The sequence below is a fragment of the Elephantulus edwardii genome, unplaced genomic scaffold (assembly GCF_000299155.1).
Source record: "Elephantulus edwardii isolate Elephantulus edwardi_28Jun2011 unplaced genomic scaffold, EleEdw1.0 scaffold00223, whole genome shotgun sequence".
Taxonomy (NCBI): domain Eukaryota; kingdom Metazoa; phylum Chordata; class Mammalia; order Macroscelidea; family Macroscelididae; genus Elephantulus; species Elephantulus edwardii.
The window spans coordinates 2788493-2809340 of record NW_006399973.1 but is presented as its reverse complement, the minus strand read 5'-3'; the positions used below and the strand labels follow the sequence as shown (position 1 = coordinate 2809340).

The following is a 20848-nucleotide window of genomic DNA, read 5'->3' as shown; positions in this document are numbered from 1 at the left end:
AAGAGACTGGAGATGGATTTAAAAAAAAAAAACCAAAACACTGTCAACAACAAGTGAAAAGCTGAAGATCAGACGTCTACGTTGAGAAATTCTACCAAATATTCAGAGAAGAGTTGTCGCCAGTTCCACTCAAACCCCTCAAAACACGGAAGGAACACTCCCTAACTCTTTCTATGAGGTCATCATAACCTTGATACCTAAACTAGGCAGACATAAAAAAAAGAAAATCACAAATCAGTATACCATCATAAACACAGATACATTATTGTTCAGTAAAATTCTAGCCAACAGACTTTAGTTTCATCAAAAAATTATAATCCATGATCAAGTGGGCTATTAAGAGTTGCTTAACATGACATGCTGCCAGGTTCAACTGAGTCGAATCTGAGTCAGAGACTCTATGAACAACAGACTGAAAACTTAACTGATCCTGTGCTACTCTCACAATCTCTGTCAAGCTAACTGTTGTAATCAATCAATACTGTATCAATCAATCATTCAATCAATCAGTTTCACTGAGAATCTTCCCTTCTTTATCTGACCCTTTATTTTTCTTTATTATTTTTTTTTTTAATTTTTTTTCTTTTTATTTTTGTGTGCGTGTACCGTCAAATCAGATCTGACTGGTACAGGAGGAGATTGTCCCTCCTTCCCCGGCAGAGCATCTGGTGGATTCGAACCGTGCGCCTCTGGGATTGTAGCTGCAGTTCCTTGTGACCCTTTATTTTTCAAACATGATGTTTTTCTCCAAGTTCTAGCTCCTTCTGATAACATGCCCAAAGTATGTGAGATGGAGCTTCAAAATCCTTTCCTCCAAGGAGCAACGTGGTTTCACTCTTTCCAGGACAGATCTGTTTATTCTCTTGGTGTGTTCAAACTCCAGCAGTACAACTCAAAGGCATCAATTTTTCTTCTGTCATCTTTAAGTCACTGTCCAGCTCTCTGATGCATAGCAAGTAATTGTGAAAACCATGGCCTGAATCAGGTGTACCTTAGTCTCTAGACTGAGATTTTTGCTCTTCAGCCTTCTAGGGAGGTCCCTGATTTTACCTCTTTTGGTTTCCTGACTTCTGGTGCAAAACGTGCAAGCAAGCAGAAATTGTGAACAATCTCAATCTGTTCTCTATCTATCACAAGGCTGCCACTGGCCTAGTGGAGAAAATCTTTGTCTTCTTGATATTGAGCTTGTTAACAGATTACTTGTTGTTTGGTGAGTGTAGTAAGCACAGCATCACCAAAGTAAATGATATTACTTTGAAGCACTCAAAAGAAAAGTATGTCTGTACTAAAGAAAAAGGAGCCCTACTGGTGCAAGTATGTGTCAAGCAATTAAGCAAAAAGTTAATGGTCTGAATCCACCAGTTGCTTCTAAGGAAGGGAGAAAGATAATCTCTTCCTGTAAAGATTTATAGCTTCAAAAATATGATGCAGTAATGAGTTGGAATAGACTTGATAGCCATAGGTGGGTGGGTGTAAAGAATGACCTAAGTAACAATTCCTAAGATCAAAAAAGCTAGTCTAGGATTGCATAGGGATGGGTAAAGGTAAATAGCAAACAGATAATGATGCATACATATATGACAAAATACAGAAAGTGAAGATTTCTACCAACTTCTGTGAAGAGGAGTGTGGCATCAAGATTGAAGGGAGACTCATCAATAACCTGCATTACGCAGATGATATAATTTTGCTTGCTGAAAGGTAGGAGGACTTGAAGCACTTGTTGTAGAAGATCAAAGAATGCAGTCTTGGGTATGGATTGCATTTCAATGTCAAGATTCTTACCACTGGACCTACAGGCAAGATCATGATGGATGAAGAAGAGTGAAATGGTCAACAGCTTCATCTTGCTTAGATCCACAATTAACACTCTTGGTACCAGCAGCAGGAAATAAGGAGAAGCACTGCACTGGGAAAATCTATAGTTAAGGACCTTTCCAAGTTATTTAGCAGTAATACTGCCAGTTTGAGGACTAAGGTGTGTCTTATTCAGGTCAGACTTTCCAATTACTTGCTATGCATCTGAGAGCTGAGCAATGAATAAAGATGACAAAAAAAGTATTGACAATTTTAAGCTGTAGAGCTGGAGAAGATCATTGAACATCCCAAGGATGGCCAAAGAACAAATAGGTATGTCTTTGAGAGGGTGCGGCCGGAGAGCTCTCTGGAGAAAAAAATGATACTGGCAGAAGGGGCTATTCCTTGGAGAAGGACATGATGCTGGCAAGGGTGGAGGGTCAGCGAAGGAGAGGAAGACCCTCAACCAGGAGGACTGACACGGTCACTACTGCAAAGGGCTCTTGTGTGTCAAGCATTGTGAGGATGGCACAGGATTGAACAGGGTTCAGATAGGGTCGCTATGAGTTATATGTGACTTGATGACATCTACCACCACCACCACCACCCACCACCAACTTATAGTCTGAACTTGATCAAACATGCAATCAAGATGCATTAACAATCATCACCACTTTCTAAAATGTCTAGAATACAAAACTTAGACGAAAACAAGGATTGGTAGTTGGCAAAATAATGGCCTTGATGACAGAAATGAGGCCATATATTATATAGCAGAATCTGGTACAATGATTTATTAATTTCAAGTACCGTTTTTAAAGAACATAATCGTCCTATACACATGGCTCTCACAGTATGGAATATATAGGAATTAGACTGACTACATCTATGGAAAGAGACAACAGAGAAGAATCTATATGTGTTTAAGTGAGTAGGCATATATATTCATTGAAGATCTAAGTATAGATACTCCTAAGAAAGAACCAAATACCTTCCAAGGTGGGTTTTCTAGGTTTGAAAGCTCAAGACTATAGTGTCATAGGACAACTCAAATCAAACGGCAAGATATAGTTCACAAAGTCTATGTTCTGCATTCTAGTGAGGGAAGTAGCATCAAGGATCTTAAGGTGTATATGCTTATTCTTGGTGATAAAAGGCAAATAAATAGAAATATAGATTAAAGAGCTATCAAGTGTAATGGCATTAAGTTCTAACTTATTAAAAAATTTTCCAATTGAGAAATGTAGTTGAACCTGAATTAAAAAGTGTAAGGATAAAATTCTTATAAGGTAGGAAGCTGAAATCATCAATTAATTTTTCTCAATATGATGAAAAGATCTGTTTTCCTTTTTTTTTTTTAAGAAAAAGATCTAGTTTCTTAAGACAAAGATACTTGCATGGGAGTCAAGGTGATGTAAGTCAGAGAAGCTGCTAACTGAAAGGCTGCTACATGTATCAGTAGCTATAGAAAGAACGGCTTTCTGATCTGCTTATGTAAAGATTACCGCCAAGAAAATCTTATTAAAAGTTCTACTCCATACATGAGTCATACATGGGCTCTTACCTTGGCTAGTTTTTCTCCTCTGAAGTTTAAGGTCACTGCTTCTGTATTTCGAGGATTATGAACCTCTATGTGAACTTCATCATTATCTTCATATTCTCTAATCAAGGCTGCTTTCAATCTGGCCATCTCATTCTGTTCCCCGTGGACTAAAATCTATACACAGTAATTTTTGAAAGAGAATAGGAAAAGATTGATAATTCAAGTTATTGATGGCTTTTAGTTGTATTAAATACATGAAACAAGTCATGAATTACTGTACTACTTTAAAAGACTTCCAGTCAATCAAACTTGCATAAAGACATCATTATTTAGCTTTTACAAACACTTCTATCACTGAGTCAATTCTGACTCACAGCAAACCTCTACCAGGTTTTTTAAAGCTATGCATTTTTTGAAAAAAATTATTTTATTAATTTTAATAAACATTTATAAATATTTTGGATTTCCATTCATTCATTGTTGCACTTTTCTCCCTGTCTCTTACCCCTCTTCCCCTCAGTTCGCGCCTCTCTTTGAAAAGTGAAAGAAAATTTCTTTCTTTGGTATACAATCCCCCCGCATCTCTCCCACTGCCCCAAGTACACTCCACTATGCAACCTTAATTCTGGACTCTTGTGATAACCATAATACCCTATCATATATTGCTTTAAAATTATTCTCTCCCTCATCTGTTTCAATGCAGTACACATAAAATTTATCCAGTTTCTCCCCTACCCTGATGTCAGTCCCACTCTACAACAGTGGTACCATGCAGTATTTGTCCTTTAGTGACTGAGATATTTCACTCAGCATAATGTCCTCCAGGGTCACCCATTTTGAATAATATTGCATGAGTTCCTTGGTTTTTAAAAAAAATTTATTTATTTATTTTATTATTATTTTGTGTTTGTGACAGGTACAGGAGATTGTCCCTTCTTCTCTAGCAGAGACTCTGGCAGATTTGAACCACACGCCTCTGGGATTGCAGCACAGCTTCTTGCCACTAGGCCAGCAGAGCTCCCGAGTTCCTTGTTTTTCAATGCAGCGTAGTATTCCAATGTGTGAATATACCACAGCTTCTCTAGCCATTTGTTTGTTGATGGGCACTTAGGTTGTTTCCAACTCCTTGCTATTGTGAACAAAGCCGCAATAAACATGGGTGTGCATATATCTATTTGGATGTCAGTTATGGTCTCTTTGGGGTATATTCCCAATAGTGGAATTGCTGGATCAAATGGTATCTTTATTTGCAACTTTTTGAGAAAGCGCTACACCACTTTTCACAGTGACTGCAATATTTTACACTTCCCCCAACAGTGAATAAGGGTTCCAGTTTCTCCACAACCTCGCCAGCGTTTGTTGTTTGCTGTTCTGTTTAATTTTGCTATTCTGACTGGGGTGAGATGACATCTCATAGCTGTTTTGATTTGCATCTCTCTTAGAGATTTTGAACATTTCTTCATGTGCTTGTTGGCCATCTGAATGTCTTCTTTGGTGAAGTATTTGTTCATATCCTGTGCCCATTTTTCAATTGGATTATTTACCTTTATCTTGATGTGGTGAGAGCTATATACATTTTTATAGAAAGAGTTTGCTCATTTTTTCCAACCTGGTGGATTCAAACAACTGATTTTTTGGTTAGCAGCTCAGTATATTATATACTATACTACCAAGATTATGTAAAAGACAGAACAATATTTTTTAAAAAAGAATACAGAAAACTTTTCTACTTCAATTTTGTCATTAATTAGACAAATAATTTTTTTTTAAAGCTACAGGCTTATTTTAAGCTCCTATACTTATACAGAAGGAAGTTCTGGTGGGTTAGTGGTGAGGAGTTGTGCTGCCAACCCAAATCTAGTTTGAATCCACCAGCTGCTTCAATGGGAGAAAGATAAGCAATCTCCTTCTGCATGATTTAGTGCCTCTGAAAAGTCATTGGAGGGTCATCTATGGGTTGGTTCTGACTCAACAGTACAATAGCAATAGCACACTTAGATTGGTGAAGGGGTTGGATTGGGTGACTGCTATAGCCTCTACTATAGATTTATACATTAATGTTCATGACTCTACAAAACTACTATTGCCATTCCTACAGTCTCAGAAAATACTTATGGTTTATTAAAATAAGATTTTCTTTATAAAGCTTAAGTTAAGCTTTTTCTGTGGTAAAAGTGACTTCTTACAGTTTATTTACTTATTTCTTTTTATTTTTTTAATTATTTTTTTGTGTGTACTGTCAAATCAGATCTGACTGGTACAGGAGGAGATTGTTCCTCCTTCTCCAGCAGAGCATCTAGTGGATTTGAACCGTGCACCTCTTGCCACTAGGCCACCAGAGCTTGCCTAGTTTATTTATTAATAACTATTTCAGAACAAAATAAACTTATTAACTCTGAAGCGTATTTATAACCACTGTAACAGTTACCAATGTCTTTTTGTTTAGTGTTATTAGTTAGATTTTACAAACTGATAATCTCTAACCTTTACGATTACTGGGGACTATTTCTTATCCAGGCTAACAGAGAGTACACCCAGTGATACTACCCACAGATTTGTGACAAGGAGACAAACTGTGGGGGCCTGGCTACCTGAACACAAATGCTGTTTCTCCCACTTGTTAGTTGTAGAATTCTAGGAAAGTTATTATAAAAGAAAGTTTTCTCATCTACAAAACAGTTGTCATTATGAAGATCATGTAAAACCCTAGCACAATGCTGGGCTAATGGTAAATAGAAAGGTGCGCAATCTCCGCCATGTGATTAACTGCCTCTGAAAACCTGCTGGAGGGTCAGCTAGAGCTTGGTTCCAACTTGATGGTACATAACATCACGGAGAAAGCTGGTGCAGTCTACTCACATCAAGATTACAGCCTTGGAAACCCTTTGGGAAAGACCTACTCTATCTTCCAAGGTTGTAAGAGTCTGAATTGACTTGAAGGCAAAGATTTTGGTATTATTTTATTACATACACTTACTTTTACTATACCTGAGTATTAAAACGAGGTAAGTTCAAGCCAAGGATTTAAACTACTAAACACATAAAGCCCACAAGGGTAATGAGAGGGAATGGGACTGAGAATGAGGTGACAAGAGCAGAGACAAAAAGAAACAAGCTTGTGCTCCACAGCTTTAAAGTCCGTGAGAATATCTCTAAGTTACATGCACTAGAAAATATTTGTGAGGAATCAATTTCAACAACAAGAATAACAACAAAAATGTAGTTAGTTTTTTTGGAGATAGAACCATGTTCCATAGGTATCCCTCTATTAAAGATTTTTTTCCCCAGTTTATTCTTGTCCCTAATCTCATAAAAATAAAGAAATGTTACCTACACAAGAAACTTAACAATATATAAACGTTACACTTAAAACTATAGGAAGCTACAAAATAGGTATTTCCTAATTATTGAAGTCTTAAACTTTGACAATTAAAGTGTGCCTTCTTCTATTACCTAAATTATCCTTACACTGTACATTTAGTACTATCAGCAAACACTTAGATGGTTGATGAATGTTGTTTGTTGTTGAGTTTGAAGCAACTGATAGTTGACCCTCTAGCAGGTTTTCAGAGGCAGTGAACAGTACAGAAGGAGATTTTCTGTCTTTCTCCTGTGGTGCTCATGTTCCTTCAGGTTGGCAGTGCAGTTATTTATGATTAGGTCATGGGCCAGGCAATGTATCAAGAGCTTGAGGATATGTTTAGATGATACAATAACCTTATGTACTAGATACCATTATTTTATCCATTTAAAACAAGGCCCAGAAAAGTTAAGCAACTTGCCTCAGGGTACATGGTTAGAAAGAATGTGCAAGATAATCTGTCTGACTATAAGTCTCTGCTTTTAAGTTACTGGGGAAGACAGCAAGATATAAAATAAAAAGAACAATGGAATTGGGTTTAGTAGTCCAAAGTAAGTAAGTGTGGAAGAAATTAAAGTGCACAAGTTGTATAACTCAAAGTAGAGCTAGCACAAAGGTTAATCCCAAGTCTAAGACTCAGGGCTTTGTTTATAAAGTGCTACATAAATAGGAGCTAGAGTGTGATTTGTGAAACCGCTGCTGTAAGGTTCCTTAGGTTTGTTCTCCTTAAAAATATTATAAGTAACTGTATGGTGCCACTGTTGTAGAATGAGGCTGACATCAGGGTGGGGGTAAGACTGAGAAAAACTGGATAAATTATGTATACTGCATTGAAGCTGATGAGGGAGAGGAACAGTTTAAAAGTAATATATTTTAGGGCATTTATGATTATCTTAAGAGTTCGGAATGAGGTTTGCAGAAGGGAGTATACTCGGGGTGAAGGTGGGGATGTGTGGGGGGATTGTATACCAATGAAGGAATTTTTCTTTTGCTTTTCAAGAAGAGCAAACTGGGGGTGGGGTGGGGGTGGGGAGAAAAGTGCAACAATGAATGAATGGAAATCCAAAATCTCTGTAAATGTTCATTGAAATTAATAAAAAAAAATTTTAAAAATGTCTAATTAAATAAACAAATATAATTAAAAAGATTATAAGTAAAATTCACATACTAACCACATGAGGAGGTTTCAAAGCACGAATAAATTCACTGGTTTGCTGGTAATCTGTGTGAGCAGAGAAAGAAATGTAATCGACAGACATTTTCAATGGTAACTTCTGTCCAGACATGGTAGTGATTTCTTCAGGTTCAGACATAATATGCTGTTAAAAAAGAGAAGAAAAAAGAAAAATAAATTTGTTATGACTTGTTATCCATCAGAGAGTTGGACAATGACTAAGGAGAATTGATGCCTTTGCGTTGTGGTGCTGGAGAAGAGTATTAAGGGTACCATGGACTGCTAGGAAAACAAACAGAGTCATCCTGGAAAGGGTCAAACCGGGCGGCTCCTTGGAGGCAAGGATTCTGAAGCTCAATCTAACATACTTTGGACATGTTGTAAGGATAGACAGTTCCTTGGAGAGGGACACCATGCTTGGGAGGGTGGAGCGACAGCGCAGGAGGGGAAGGCCCTCTATGAAATGGATTGATTCGGTGACTGGGGTAATCAGGATGGGTATATTGGAGACGGTGCGATTGGCACAGGACAGAGCAGAGTTTAGGGCTGTTGTACATAGGGTTGCTATGAGTTGCAAGCGACTTGACAGCACATAACAACAACAACAACATTGTCTTTAAAAAAGGCACATATTATACCTTTTCAAGTGAAAGTTATGACTTTCAACAAAAAATTCATTCTAATACTATAGATTTAATATGTATTAAAACAACCTCCAGCATACAATGTATACAGAATGTTTCAGGGGAAAAAAATTCTTACTCTTAGGGTTAGAAACCCAAACTCTTATTACTGACATTCATCTGCTCTAAAACACTGCTTTTTAGATTGGAAAATTTGTAAAAAGGATATTTGTTTCTCACCACTGGGCCAACTGGCAGCATCAGGATGATTGATAAAGAGCTTAAGACTGTTAACAGCTTTAGTTTGTTTGGCTCCATAGTCAACACTCTTGGCACCAGCAGCCAGGAAATTAAAAGACATATTACAATGAGAAAGTCTACTGTTAGGGACCTCTCCAAAGTACAGAAGAGCAATGGTGTCACTCTGGAGACTAAGGTGTGCCTGATACAGGCTACGGTCTTTGTAATCACTTATTATGCATCAGAGAGCTGGACAGTAACTAGGGAGGATAAAAGGAGAACTGATGCCTTTGAGCTGTGATGTTGGAGAAGAATACTGAATATACCATGGGCTGTGAAGAAAACGAATTGTTTCATCCTGGAGAGGGTTAAACCAGGCAGTTCCTTGGAGGCAGGGATTCTGAAGCTTTGTCTGACATACTATGGACATGTTGCAAGCTTGGAGAGGGACATCATACTTGGAAGGGTGGAGGGACAGCGCAGGAGAGGAAGACCTTCTTTGAGGTGGATTGATTCAGTGACTGGGGTAATGGAGGTAGGTGTTTCAGAGATGGTGAGATTGGCTCAGGACAGAGCAGGGTTTAGAGCTACTGTACATAGGGTTACTATGAGTTGCAGGTGACTTGATGGCACATAACAATAACAACAACAATGAGATATATTTTAAATAAATATAGTGAATATTTTCTCTAAATGATTTCACAGGAAAAGGTAAAGTAATAAATTGATGACTGGGTAATTGCAACCTTTATTTTTCATTATTTATTATTATCATAGTTTAAGTTCAAGTTTACAGAGCAGTACATTTTAAGAAAATAAAACCTCATTTTTCAAAATAAAAACTTGCACTATTTAAAGAATTATTTTGATGGAAAAATCATATGAAGATACCATCACCTCTGCAATTTTAATTAGGATAACTCCAAAGTCCAAGACTACAACCTACCTTGGCAAGTGTCCCTTCTACACAGTATCCTGCTATAATGACACCATTCCTCTTATCAGTACACCAGCTTTCAAACAGTTCTCTGGACAGGCCACTTTGCATCATACCAGGGGACGCCATGACAACACTGGGACCAATGTCATCAAAATGATCCATGCTCTGAAAGAAGAAAGAGCAGGGAAATGTGTTCATGACAAAGCAAACATTTTTTACTTGTGTACTTTCTGTTCTCTAACCATATCTGATTCTGTAATATTCTTAAACTACATATCTACAAATTACTATCATGTTTGTAATGCTTTTTCCATTGTTACGATTTTTTTTAAAATTTTATTTTATTATTTTTGTGTGAGTGTACTGTCAAATCAGATCTGACTGGTACAGGAGGAGACTGTCCCTCCTTCCCCGGCAGAGCACCTGGTGGATTCGAACCATGCACCTCTGGGATTGTAGTTGCAGCTTCTTGCCAACCATTGTTACGATTTTTTTAAAAGTTCTGTATTGTTTATTTTTTTTAAATATGAATGCTTTGTGAATTTTTGTGCCATTCTTGTGTTAGGGCCATACTATATTATGCTGCATTATTCCATCTTTAGTATGTGTGCTGAAGTGAGCACTGTTATGATACTTTTAAAAGACTTTTAAATATTCATACATGCCACTTACAAAGTGAAGTGAGAAACAGAAACATGTATATGTCCATAACGTCCTTTAATCTTTACCTATATGGTTCTAACCCTGAGAACAGATGAAGCATGTGGTAAATATCTTACTTAAACTGGGCTGCTTACCACTACTGTGATGATGGAATACAACATTTATCAAATCTCTATAAACTGACAAAATGTAAATACGTCACTAAGCAATTTCCATTAGTTTTAATTAATTTGGCCTTGAAATACATGCAGTAAACTAGGACATTAATGTTATGCCCTAACTGGCAGTAATTCAGAACTCTAAAAATTAACAAAATATTCATCATACAATAATACCCTTAAATGCTAATATAGTAGGTATAATTAGACATGATGGCATTCACTATATATAAACTCATGGATTTCTGTTCACTTTTTGGAGAAGAAAGCAAAAAGGTCTCTCTGACTATGTCTGAAGACTCAGAGCCTACCAGACAGTGCTTGCCACAAATGACCTCAGACTTTAGCTGTGGAGGGCTCCTCTGAGTGTGAAGGACAGGAAAGTCTCCCCCAAGACTATACATTAAAGGTAAAACCTGAAGTTTAAAAACCTGGACTCTGATACTAAATCCATTAGCTGCTCCAAAGGAGAAAAAAAGGCAATCCCTGCCTGTTGCAATTTATAGCCTGAAAACATGATGGATCTGAAAAAACATGGTGGACCTCTGGGTCTGAATTTACTCCAAAACAGTCAATCTGAGTTTTATCTGAGGACAAAACCCCAAAAGTAATAAAAATAAATGAATTTGCATTAACCTTCAAAATTTTCTAGTGGTAGCTAAAGGGCCATTAGGACCATTACATTAATCCATAGTTGAAAGAAATGTTCTGGAGTCAGAAAGGGAGAACAAAAATTAGGAAAACTTGAAAGGCTTCTTTTCTTAGAATACCACTGCTCCAAAGACATTAAATTTAAAAACACAACTTCATTAAGTTTTTACTGTTATGTCTTTTGAGTTGGAACTGACTTATAGGTTACCCTCCAGCAAATTTTAAGAGGCAGTAAACTGTATAGAAGGAGAATGTCCATTTTTCTCCCAAGTTGTAGCTGGTGGATTCAAACCATGTTCCTTGGGGTTGGCAACACAACTCCTAACCACTTACCCATTAGAAGGCTCTAGTTTTAATGAAAGCTTACATAAGTAAAAACATTACTGAAGTACTTCTGGATAACATTTTAAAAAGAGTAAATGGAAATAAGAATTGGAGCAAGGCTTATTAAGGCAAACAAGGAGTAGAAGATATTTGGAGAAGTAGCTTTTCTCCCCCTTGTGACAAAGAAGTCATCTGTCTATAGTATCATGTTACCTACTATTATAACTGCCCAATAAAAGTTATGATAGACTTAAGTGGGATGATTTCAAATACAAGTACACAGCTAATCTATGACTTAAATTTCTTGTATATCAGGAGTTACCACTCCCAAGCTTCTGGCAACTCCATAAAAATTCTTTTCCTTCTCTGTATCCACTGTTCAAGATCGTTATTCTTGTTACTCTTTCCTGTAGAGTTTTCCCTGTAGAGTTTTGTAACTGTCCCTATGATCAATCTTATCCCCAAGGAATTTTTATTTAATTGGTAGGGGGTTCATCCTCATTTATTAAAAAAAAATTCCCAGGCGGTTTCACAGTATAACAAGCTTTGAGAACTACTGATCTAGATGCTTCTCAAACTCCAACGCACATATCTTTTTAGTGGAGAATCCTGATAAAATGCAGAATATGACTCTGTGAAATGCCCACTATTCCTACCAAGGATGAGGTATGAGATTCTGAGTATTTAGTAGCAAGGCCCTGCAAGTCAATGATGATAGTATAGGCAAAGTCTTAAGCCCTTTCTCAGGCCACACAGAGGTTAAGGACTTGGCTGTTAACCAAAGGTTGGAAGTTCAAACCAAAGAAAGCTACTCCTCCTCAGGAGAAAGGTGGGGCAGTCTGCTCCTGAAAAGATAAGAAGCACTGGAAACTCTATGAGGCAATTCTATTCTAAAAGTTGGCTGACCTAAGTTAAGGTGAGAATTTGTAAGAGGGATTCAGTCAGCGTTAACAGTGGCTGACCTCTAAATACTGGTGGATTATTTTTACTTTACCTTTCTTCCACAAGTACTCACCTTGAGGTTACTAATGTGTTTGAAAACAAAAGGATTATTGATGTTTATCTGTTTTCGGATTTTGTCATTCATGGCATTTACATATGTCTGGTACACTGCCATACATTTCTTGGCCAAAGATGATGCATAATATATCGGAATGTCATGAAGTTCTGGGTGATTCTGCCAGTATTCATCTAGACAGAGAGTAAAAGAAAAACAAACATTATTTAATGATGATGCGGTTGCTGTTAGGTGCCAGAGAGTCAATTACGACTTATCGCGACCCTACTAACAAAAGATGGCAGCCTTGCCATGTGCAAGCCCATCGCTACAGTTTCTGTGTCAATCCTTCACGCTGAAGGTCTTCCTGTCTTCTGCTGACCTGTACCTTTCCCAGAAGGACAGACCCCTTCTGGTAACATGTCCTAAGTATGTAAGATGAAGTTTCACCATCTTTGTCTTTAGAGAGCACCTTAGCTGCACTTCCTCCAAGATCACGGATTCTTTTAAATTTAGGCAATAATAGAAAGCATTATTATTATTATTATTTTAAAAAGTTTAAGAAAAGTTAGCCTGTCCTTATTAAGTGGAAGTAACACTTAAATGACAAAAGCTAAACTTATGTACAATGCTGTGATCACAGTCTGAAAAGGGAGATGATTGATTTGGCGTTAAGTTTATAATGAATAACAAATTACAAATGACTATCCGAGAGAGATACTAAATTCTGTGATGGTTTTAAATAATAATAATAATGACTAATAAATCAATCCTAGTCCTACTGCTGTTGAGCTGATTCTGACTCATGATGATCATTCACTGGGTTTCCAAGGCTGTAAATCTTTTTTTTTATTATTATTTTTTGTGTGTACCATCAAATCGGATCTGACTGGTACAGGAAGAGATTGCCTCTCCTTCTCTAGCCGAGCATCTGATGGATTTGAACCACACACCTCTGGGATTGTAGTGCAGCTTCTTGCTAATAAGCCACCAGAGCGCCCTCCTAGACTGTAAATCTTAAGGGAGGAGACTGATCACTTTTCTCACACAGAGCTGAGCTGCTGGTTGTTAAGAACCACTGACTTTTTGGCAAGTAGCACATCACACACTGAGCAGCTAGGACTCTTATACGGCTAACTACACAGTGTTTGATAATCAATTAAAGCAGTGGGAGTAATAGTTTGTGCTGTAAGCTTTAAGTTTAAAATGTCTATTTGCTAGTTCTTCATCCTGAAACAATGTAAATACAAGGCCATCTATAATTTGTCTTTAAGAATAGAACTTTTTCCAAATAGAATCATATAATCTTGAGTTAGAAAGGATCATGAAGTAAAAATGTATGCTAAAAAGTAAGTAACACTAAAACAACTAAAACCAAATAAAATATAAGTAACACTTATTGTTTTTCTTATCATGAAAAAAAAAAGTTTAGGAGAGGAAGTCTCTGCGAGGAAAGAGCAACGGCCGCTGTAGGCTAACTGGCAGACTACTTAACAGTACCTCCACCTTCCTTGGGCCCAGCTGGTGGTAGTGGTGGCAGGGGGATGGGGAATCAACGATGCTTTTAAAGATGTGCTACAGAGAGCCCGGCAGATTGCAGCAAAAACTGGAGGCGATGCTGGCACATCACTGAATTCAAATGACTATGGTTACGGGGGACAAAAAAGATCTTTAGAAGATGGAGATCAACCAGATGCTAAAAAAGTTACTCCTCAAAATGATTCTTTGGAGCACAATTACCACCAATGCATCAGCAGCAAAAGTCTGTAATGACAGAAGAATATAAAGTTCTTGATGGAATGGCTGGATTCATTATAAGACGAGGAGGCAAACAGATTTCACAGATACAACAGGAATCAGGATGCAAAATACAGATCACTCCTGATAGTGGTGGCCTTCCAGAAAGATCCTGTATGTTAAGTGGAACTCCTGAGTCTGTTCAATCAGCAAAGCAATTATTGGACCAGATTGTTGAAAAAAGGAAGACTAGCCCCTGGCTTTCCTCATGGTGATGAACCAGGAAATGCAGTTCAAGAAATTATGATTCCAGTGAGCAAGGCAGGATTAGTTACTGGGAAAGGAGGAGACACTACTAAACAACTTCAGGAGCGGGCTGGAGTTAAAATGGTTATGATTCAAGATGGGCCTCAGAACACTGGTGCTGACAAACCTCTTAGGATTACAAGAGACCTATACAAAGTTCATGGAAATTGTATTAAGAGTTAATTCATGATTAAGGTGGTTTCAGAGAAGTTAGAAATGAATATGGGTCAAGAATGGGAGGAAATAAAGGAATAGATGTTCCCATTCCAAGATTTGCTGTAAGAATTGTAATAGGAAGAAATGGAGAGATGATTAAAAAAATACAAAATGATGCTGGTGTTCGAATTCAGTTTAAACCAGATGATGGAACAACACCTGACAGAACAGCACAAATAACAGGACCTCTAGACCGATGTCAGCATGCTGCAGAAATTATTACAGACTTCCTTCGAAGTGTTCAGGTTGGTAATCCTGGTGGACCTGGACCTGGTGGGCGAGGGCGAGGGCAAGGGAACTGGAACCTGGGACCACCTGGTGGTCTACAGGAATTGAATTTCATTGTGCCAATTGGGAAAACTGGATTGATAATAGGAAAAGAAGGTGAAACTATTAAAAAAATAAGCCAATGGTCTGGTGTAAGAATTGAACTTCATAGAAATCCTCCACCAAATGCAGATCCTAATATGAAGTTTTTTACAATTCGTGGCACTTCACAGCAAATAAACTACGCATGGCAACTCAAAGAAGATTGGTGGCCCAGTAAATCCTTTAGGGCCACCTGTCCCCCATGGGCCTCATGGTGTCCCAGGCCCTCATGGACTTCCTGAGCCTCTAGGACCAGGAACTCCAATGGGACCATACAATCCTGCACCTTATAATCCAGGACCACCTGGTCCTGCTCCTCATGGACCTCCAGCTCCATATGCTCCCCAGCGGAGGGTAAATGCTTATCCACCCTGGTGGCAGCAAGCTCCTTCAGATCCAGCTAAGGCAGGAACACATCTGAATTCAGCAGCTTGGGCTGCTATGAGCTTACTATGCTCACTATTATCAAGAGCAAGCACAGCCACCACCTGCAGCTCCTGCAGGTGCACCAACTACAACTAAAACTAATGGGCAAGGAGATCAGCAAAATCCAGCCCCAGCTGGACATGTTGATTATACTAAAGCTTGGGAAGAATACTACAAGAAGATGGGTCAACAAGGGGAGACACAAGATTATTCAAAGGCTTGGGAGGAATATTACAAGAAGCAAGGTCAAGCAGTTCCTGCTCCTACTGGGGCCCCACCACGTGGTCAGCCAGATTATAGTGCAGCCTGGGCTGAGCACTATAAACAACAAGTAGCTTACTATGCTCAGACAAGTCCACAGGGAATGCCACAGCATCCTCCAGCACCGAAGGATTTGAAAATCTTGCAAGAAGCCTCCACCACTTACATGAACCAGTTTTCCTTTCTTAAAGGATTCACTCCTGAGTTAACTCCATTTAAAGGATTTTCTTTAATTTTCTGGGTATTTCTTATGTATCTCTTCTGCACAGGGCCAATAATAAGAAGCCGGCAATACAGTGTTTGCTTCATTGTGTGGGGGGAAAAAACCTTTTGTTAAATAAATATATGGATGCAGATGACTTGATGAAGATCTTAATTTTGGTTTTGGTTTAAAAATACCGTTTTCTTTCTTTCTTTTTTTGAAAATGTACAAAATTAACTATCACTACTGATAGGAGGTTAATATTTCTGTGTAGAAATGAAAATTGGTTTGTTTTTAATATTTAGTGTAGGTGTACACATTCCAGCAAATGTATTTGCAACTATTATGTGGTCAATGCTTTGTGATACAAATGTACTTTTTCAATGTATACTTTCACTTTTAAAATGCCTGTTTTGTGCTTTACAATAAATTACATGAAACCTCAAAGAAAAAGTTTATTGAGGTTCTTGGGAAATGGAGAAAACATAAATCAAAACATATTCAGTATCCTACTACACGTCTTTCCAGTCATGTGACTATTTTTAGAGAATAAGGGTAATAAAGGAATTTTATTATCAATGTGTGCCATGTTGGACTGCTAACTAAAGTCGGTAATTTAAATTCACTAGATGCTCTAAAGTAGAAAGATGGGCGGTCTCCTCTGGCAAAGGTTTACAGCTAGGAAACCTGATGGAGAGGCAGGAAACCTGATGTAGCACGGACTTGACAACAGTCAATTTGGATTTCTGGTTTAGGTACGAATACACACATTAGTTTAAGTCTTTTTTTTTTTTTTTAATTAAAGTGAAAGTAAGTACTTACTCATCTCTAATGTGATCTTTTTTCCTACAGTATATTTTTACAATTTTTTTTTAAAGTATTAAGTGATAGATTTTCTTTCCTTTTTTTTAAAATTAATTTTAATGAAAGTTTACAGAGACTTAGGTTTCCAATCATTCATTGTTACAAGATAGATTTTCTTATAACAAAATTTTAGGTATATCTTAGTTGTCATAGGTGTGCATATTTTCAAGACTTCTGATTGTGATTGGCAGGTATGCCAGTTTACCTTTCCAATAGTGGCCCATGAGAGTGGTTGTTTCTCTGGGCTTTTACTAGCACCAACTCCTACTGCCAAATTAAAAACACATACACACAAAACCCCCTGAAATCCAGATAGTGAACAAGTTATATCCAAAGTCATGTGTTATTTTGATACAATGTAATTTGAGAAGAAAAGAAAGAAATAAAAACACATACCTAAAATTAAAAGAAGCTCCTGGGCCCTTCCAAGCGCAAATACAGGAATGAGACCCCTGCCCCCTCTATTTACAATATCATGGACAGTATTACAGAATCTTGCTTCTCGTTCTTCACGCTTCTCATGGATATGGGTCCCATAAGTAGATTCCTAAATAACATATTAAGTGTGAAACAAAGACTATGAGTCAGTCCCTGAAGAGTTTAAATAAATGTCAGTGATGAAGTAAAGGGCTTCACTTCTTCATTACGATGCTATTTTCCTAAACACATATTATTATAACTTTAGTATCAGGAAAGAAAAATAAAGGAGAACCTTAGACTTTAGATCTAGTAAGTAAAAAAAAAATCTTTCAGAAAATGGAAATCATTCAAAATAAAAAAGGAATATATGATTGGGCATTATATGTATTATGTATGACAACAACCAGGAACAAGAGAGGTATTACAAAGTGGGCTGGAGGACAGGGACTAAAGGTGGATGAAGAAAAATCTGCAACAATAAATGAATACAAATTGAAAAAGAAAAAAAAGTATGTTGATATATTTCCTCAAGTCTTTTGAAACTATTTTGATTTTCACAGAGGTGGGGGGAAAAAGGGTATTATTTCCTACACTTCTATTTAAGACATGCACTGACACCAGAGGGGATTAATACAGTATCTTAGGCCCCTCACTGCATTAGAACTTGCTGGCTCACAGTTATCACTAGATGATTCATATACAGGTTGAGGTTTGATAAACACTGCTCAAAAGTACCAGATAACATCCAAACAGACTTTTTTCCTGAGGATTAGAAAAAGAAACTTTTCCTTCACTGAGTTACAGTCAATCTATACAGCCTATGTACCTAAAGCAAATTTAATTCAAGCACACACGTTATGTATAATCAGCAAAAAGTATTGGCTCCTCATTCTCAGGCCGCTGAAGGGGGATGCTGTAGGTGGTAAGAGAAAAGCAGACAGCTCTTCTTCCTGGAATATATGACTGTTTTTGTACATACCAGAGGTCCAAACGATTTCTCTCCCAATTCTTGATCCTACTGTTAGCCAATGTACATTTATTACTCATTGCTTACATTTCCCCACACCTCTAAAAAGAGTTTTGGTACACAGTTATTTTTCTTGTTACTCTGAAACTCATAACTTAGGCAGGCAGAGTATAGTTACAAAAATAAACAATAAAATAAGTTAGCATGTGCTAAGAGTCAAAGATCGTCCACATGGCTAAGACAGTGGAACCACACCATTTGTACATATCTCTTAAGTAGGGCTTTCATGAATTTTCAATCTGCATCTAGACAAAAACCATTTAGAACTCAAAGAAAAAACACATTCATTGTGAAATGGTTTGCCCTAGCCCAGCATTTTTTGTGGAGGAAGGTGGTACTATTAACACCAGAATTAATACATTTAACATTAAGAAAATGGTCTGTACATCACAGGGAAACCTCAAAATAAATATACTAAAAAAGGAGATATAATTACATATAATAAAATTTTATAAAAGTGAGATCTTTCCTGTAGAAAAATATTTGATTACATTATTATAATTATAATGCAGAAAGTTGATACTTACAATAATAAGAATATCAGGCTTAATATTAGGAATTTCAGCTGCCATTAAGTGTCTATCTTCTTGTCTTGAGAAATCACCAGTGTACAAAAGCTGGAGGGAAAATATTAGGGGAGATAGTTAGTTAATTAGAATTTTGGAAAACTGCATTTTGATAGTGAATATATTAATCTTCTATCATTCGGAAATGTATTAAGAAAAAAAGACTTGCTTACATCATTAGGCTATTTCCATGAGTGAGCTACGCTATGTGCTATACATGCATGCATGTACTATTTTTGTGCGTGTGTTATTTATGAGAAAGCACAGTAATGTGCCCAGGGTTTCACAAGCTCAGCAAGATTTCCATTAGTCTTACCCATTAAGAAAGGCTGCAAATACCCTTTCTAATTGATTCCCTTTCCTTATGCATCTTCTAGAGAGATTTACATATGAACTTTAGGATTTCAAAGGGTAGAGAATGCCAAATTATGTCTCAACTTTAAACAGGCAAAGTCACAAAGACAATTCTCCCTATTACTAGCTTTCTAAAAGACACTAAAAAGGGCTAAGCCTAGTGGTAGTTTCCGCAACTTCCTCTTTGGGATGCTTACTTTGCTCTTTTTTAGTACGAACTTTAACTCAATAACTGTTTATTCAGTTTACTATAGTAAATTAATGCAGAAATATAAAATATTACAAGTGATATATTAAGTATAAAATATAAATTTGTTTCTTAGTTCATGTTTCAGTTTTGACACTTTGTTAAGTCTCAGGAAACTTCCTTTAATAATAGTTGGTGATATTAAGTGCAGTGATAACTCTGCACTTTTATTTTCTGGGGGAAGAATTGCCACTTAGAGAGTACCTTCACGCCTGCAATCTCAATCATGAACATGGCAGCTCCTAGAACATGGCCTGCATGATAACACCAAAACTTGATTCCGGCAACTTCTTTAACTTCGTGAAAATTGATAGTTTCAATTTTGTCCATGCTCTCTTCCAAATCTGTCTCCGTATACAGCATGTCGTCCGCTGATATATTACTGAATTTTGAAATATGACAATAAAATCAATCAGGCTGATATATTTTTATAAAATTCTTTTAAGAATTTGTATATTCAAAAAACAAGATATTGCTTATAAATATAGTAAGCACTTATTTAAAAGCTTGGACATTTTATATTTCTTTTATTCTGTAATTATAATAAAATATCTTCAGTACCAATAATTCTCCGCAAAAAAGATGTAAGAAATCATTAACAAATCCTGGCCAAGAGAATTCAACAGCACATCAAAAACAAAATTCAACATGAACAAGTGGGATTCATAATAGGTATGCAAAGATGGTTCAACATAAGAAAAACAATCAACATAATTAATAAAATTGTTATGTGCCCAGTCACTTGGAACTCATAGCGACTGTATGTATAACAGCTCTTAACCCTGCGTGTATAACAGCTCTTAACCCTGATCTATCTTGTGCCAACCTTACTGTCTCTGACACATCTACTTTCATTAGCCCAGTCACTGAACCAATCAATCCTTCTCATTGAGGGTCTTCCTTCGCTGTCCCTTCACCCTTCCAAGCATGATGTCCCTCTCCAAAGACTGGTCAGTTCTTGCAATATGCCTTAAGTATGTCAGACGGAGCTTCAGAATCCTTGCCTCTAAAGAACTGCCTGGTTTCACCCTCTCCAGGACAAATCTGTTTGTTCTCCTAGCAGTCCATGGTATATCTGACTTTTCTCAAAGGCATCAATTCTCCTTCTGTCATTCCTAGTCACTGTCTAGCCTTCAGATGCATAGCAAGTAATTATGAAGACTATGGCCTGGATCCAGCACACCTTAGTCTCCAGACTGACATCATTGCTCTTTAGTACTCTGCAGTGGTCCCTGACAACAGACTTTCCCCAATGCAATTTGTCTTTTGATTTCCTGGCTGCTGGTATCAAGAATGCTGATTATGGAGCCAAGCAAACTGAAGCTGTTAACAATCTCAGTTTCTTTACCATCTATCATGATGCTACCAATCAGTACAGTTGT

The 20848-nt window shown here is 37.2% G+C and overlaps 1 protein-coding gene and 1 pseudogene across 1 annotated transcript in view; one reads left to right on the top strand and one right to left on the bottom strand.

The window, feature by feature from the left end:
• CPSF3 (cleavage and polyadenylation specific factor 3, 73kDa) overlaps positions 1 to 20848 on the bottom strand; it is a 96399-nt gene that overhangs the window by 59763 nt on the left and 15788 nt on the right. Inside the window, exons 5-11 of the mRNA XM_006898201.1 lie at positions 19671 to 19848; positions 18827 to 18916; positions 17249 to 17399; positions 12490 to 12665; positions 9685 to 9843; positions 7874 to 8020; positions 3362 to 3514 (exon numbers count right to left, since the gene is read on the bottom strand). Of these exons, the coding sequence (XP_006898263.1) occupies positions 3362 to 3514; positions 7874 to 8020; positions 9685 to 9843; positions 12490 to 12665; positions 17249 to 17399; positions 18827 to 18916; positions 19671 to 19848 (1054 nt within the window). The remainder of the gene's footprint in view (positions 1 to 3361; positions 3515 to 7873; positions 8021 to 9684; positions 9844 to 12489; positions 12666 to 17248; positions 17400 to 18826; positions 18917 to 19670; positions 19849 to 20848) is intronic.
• On the top strand, positions 13950 to 15621 carry LOC102865880 (annotated as a pseudogene).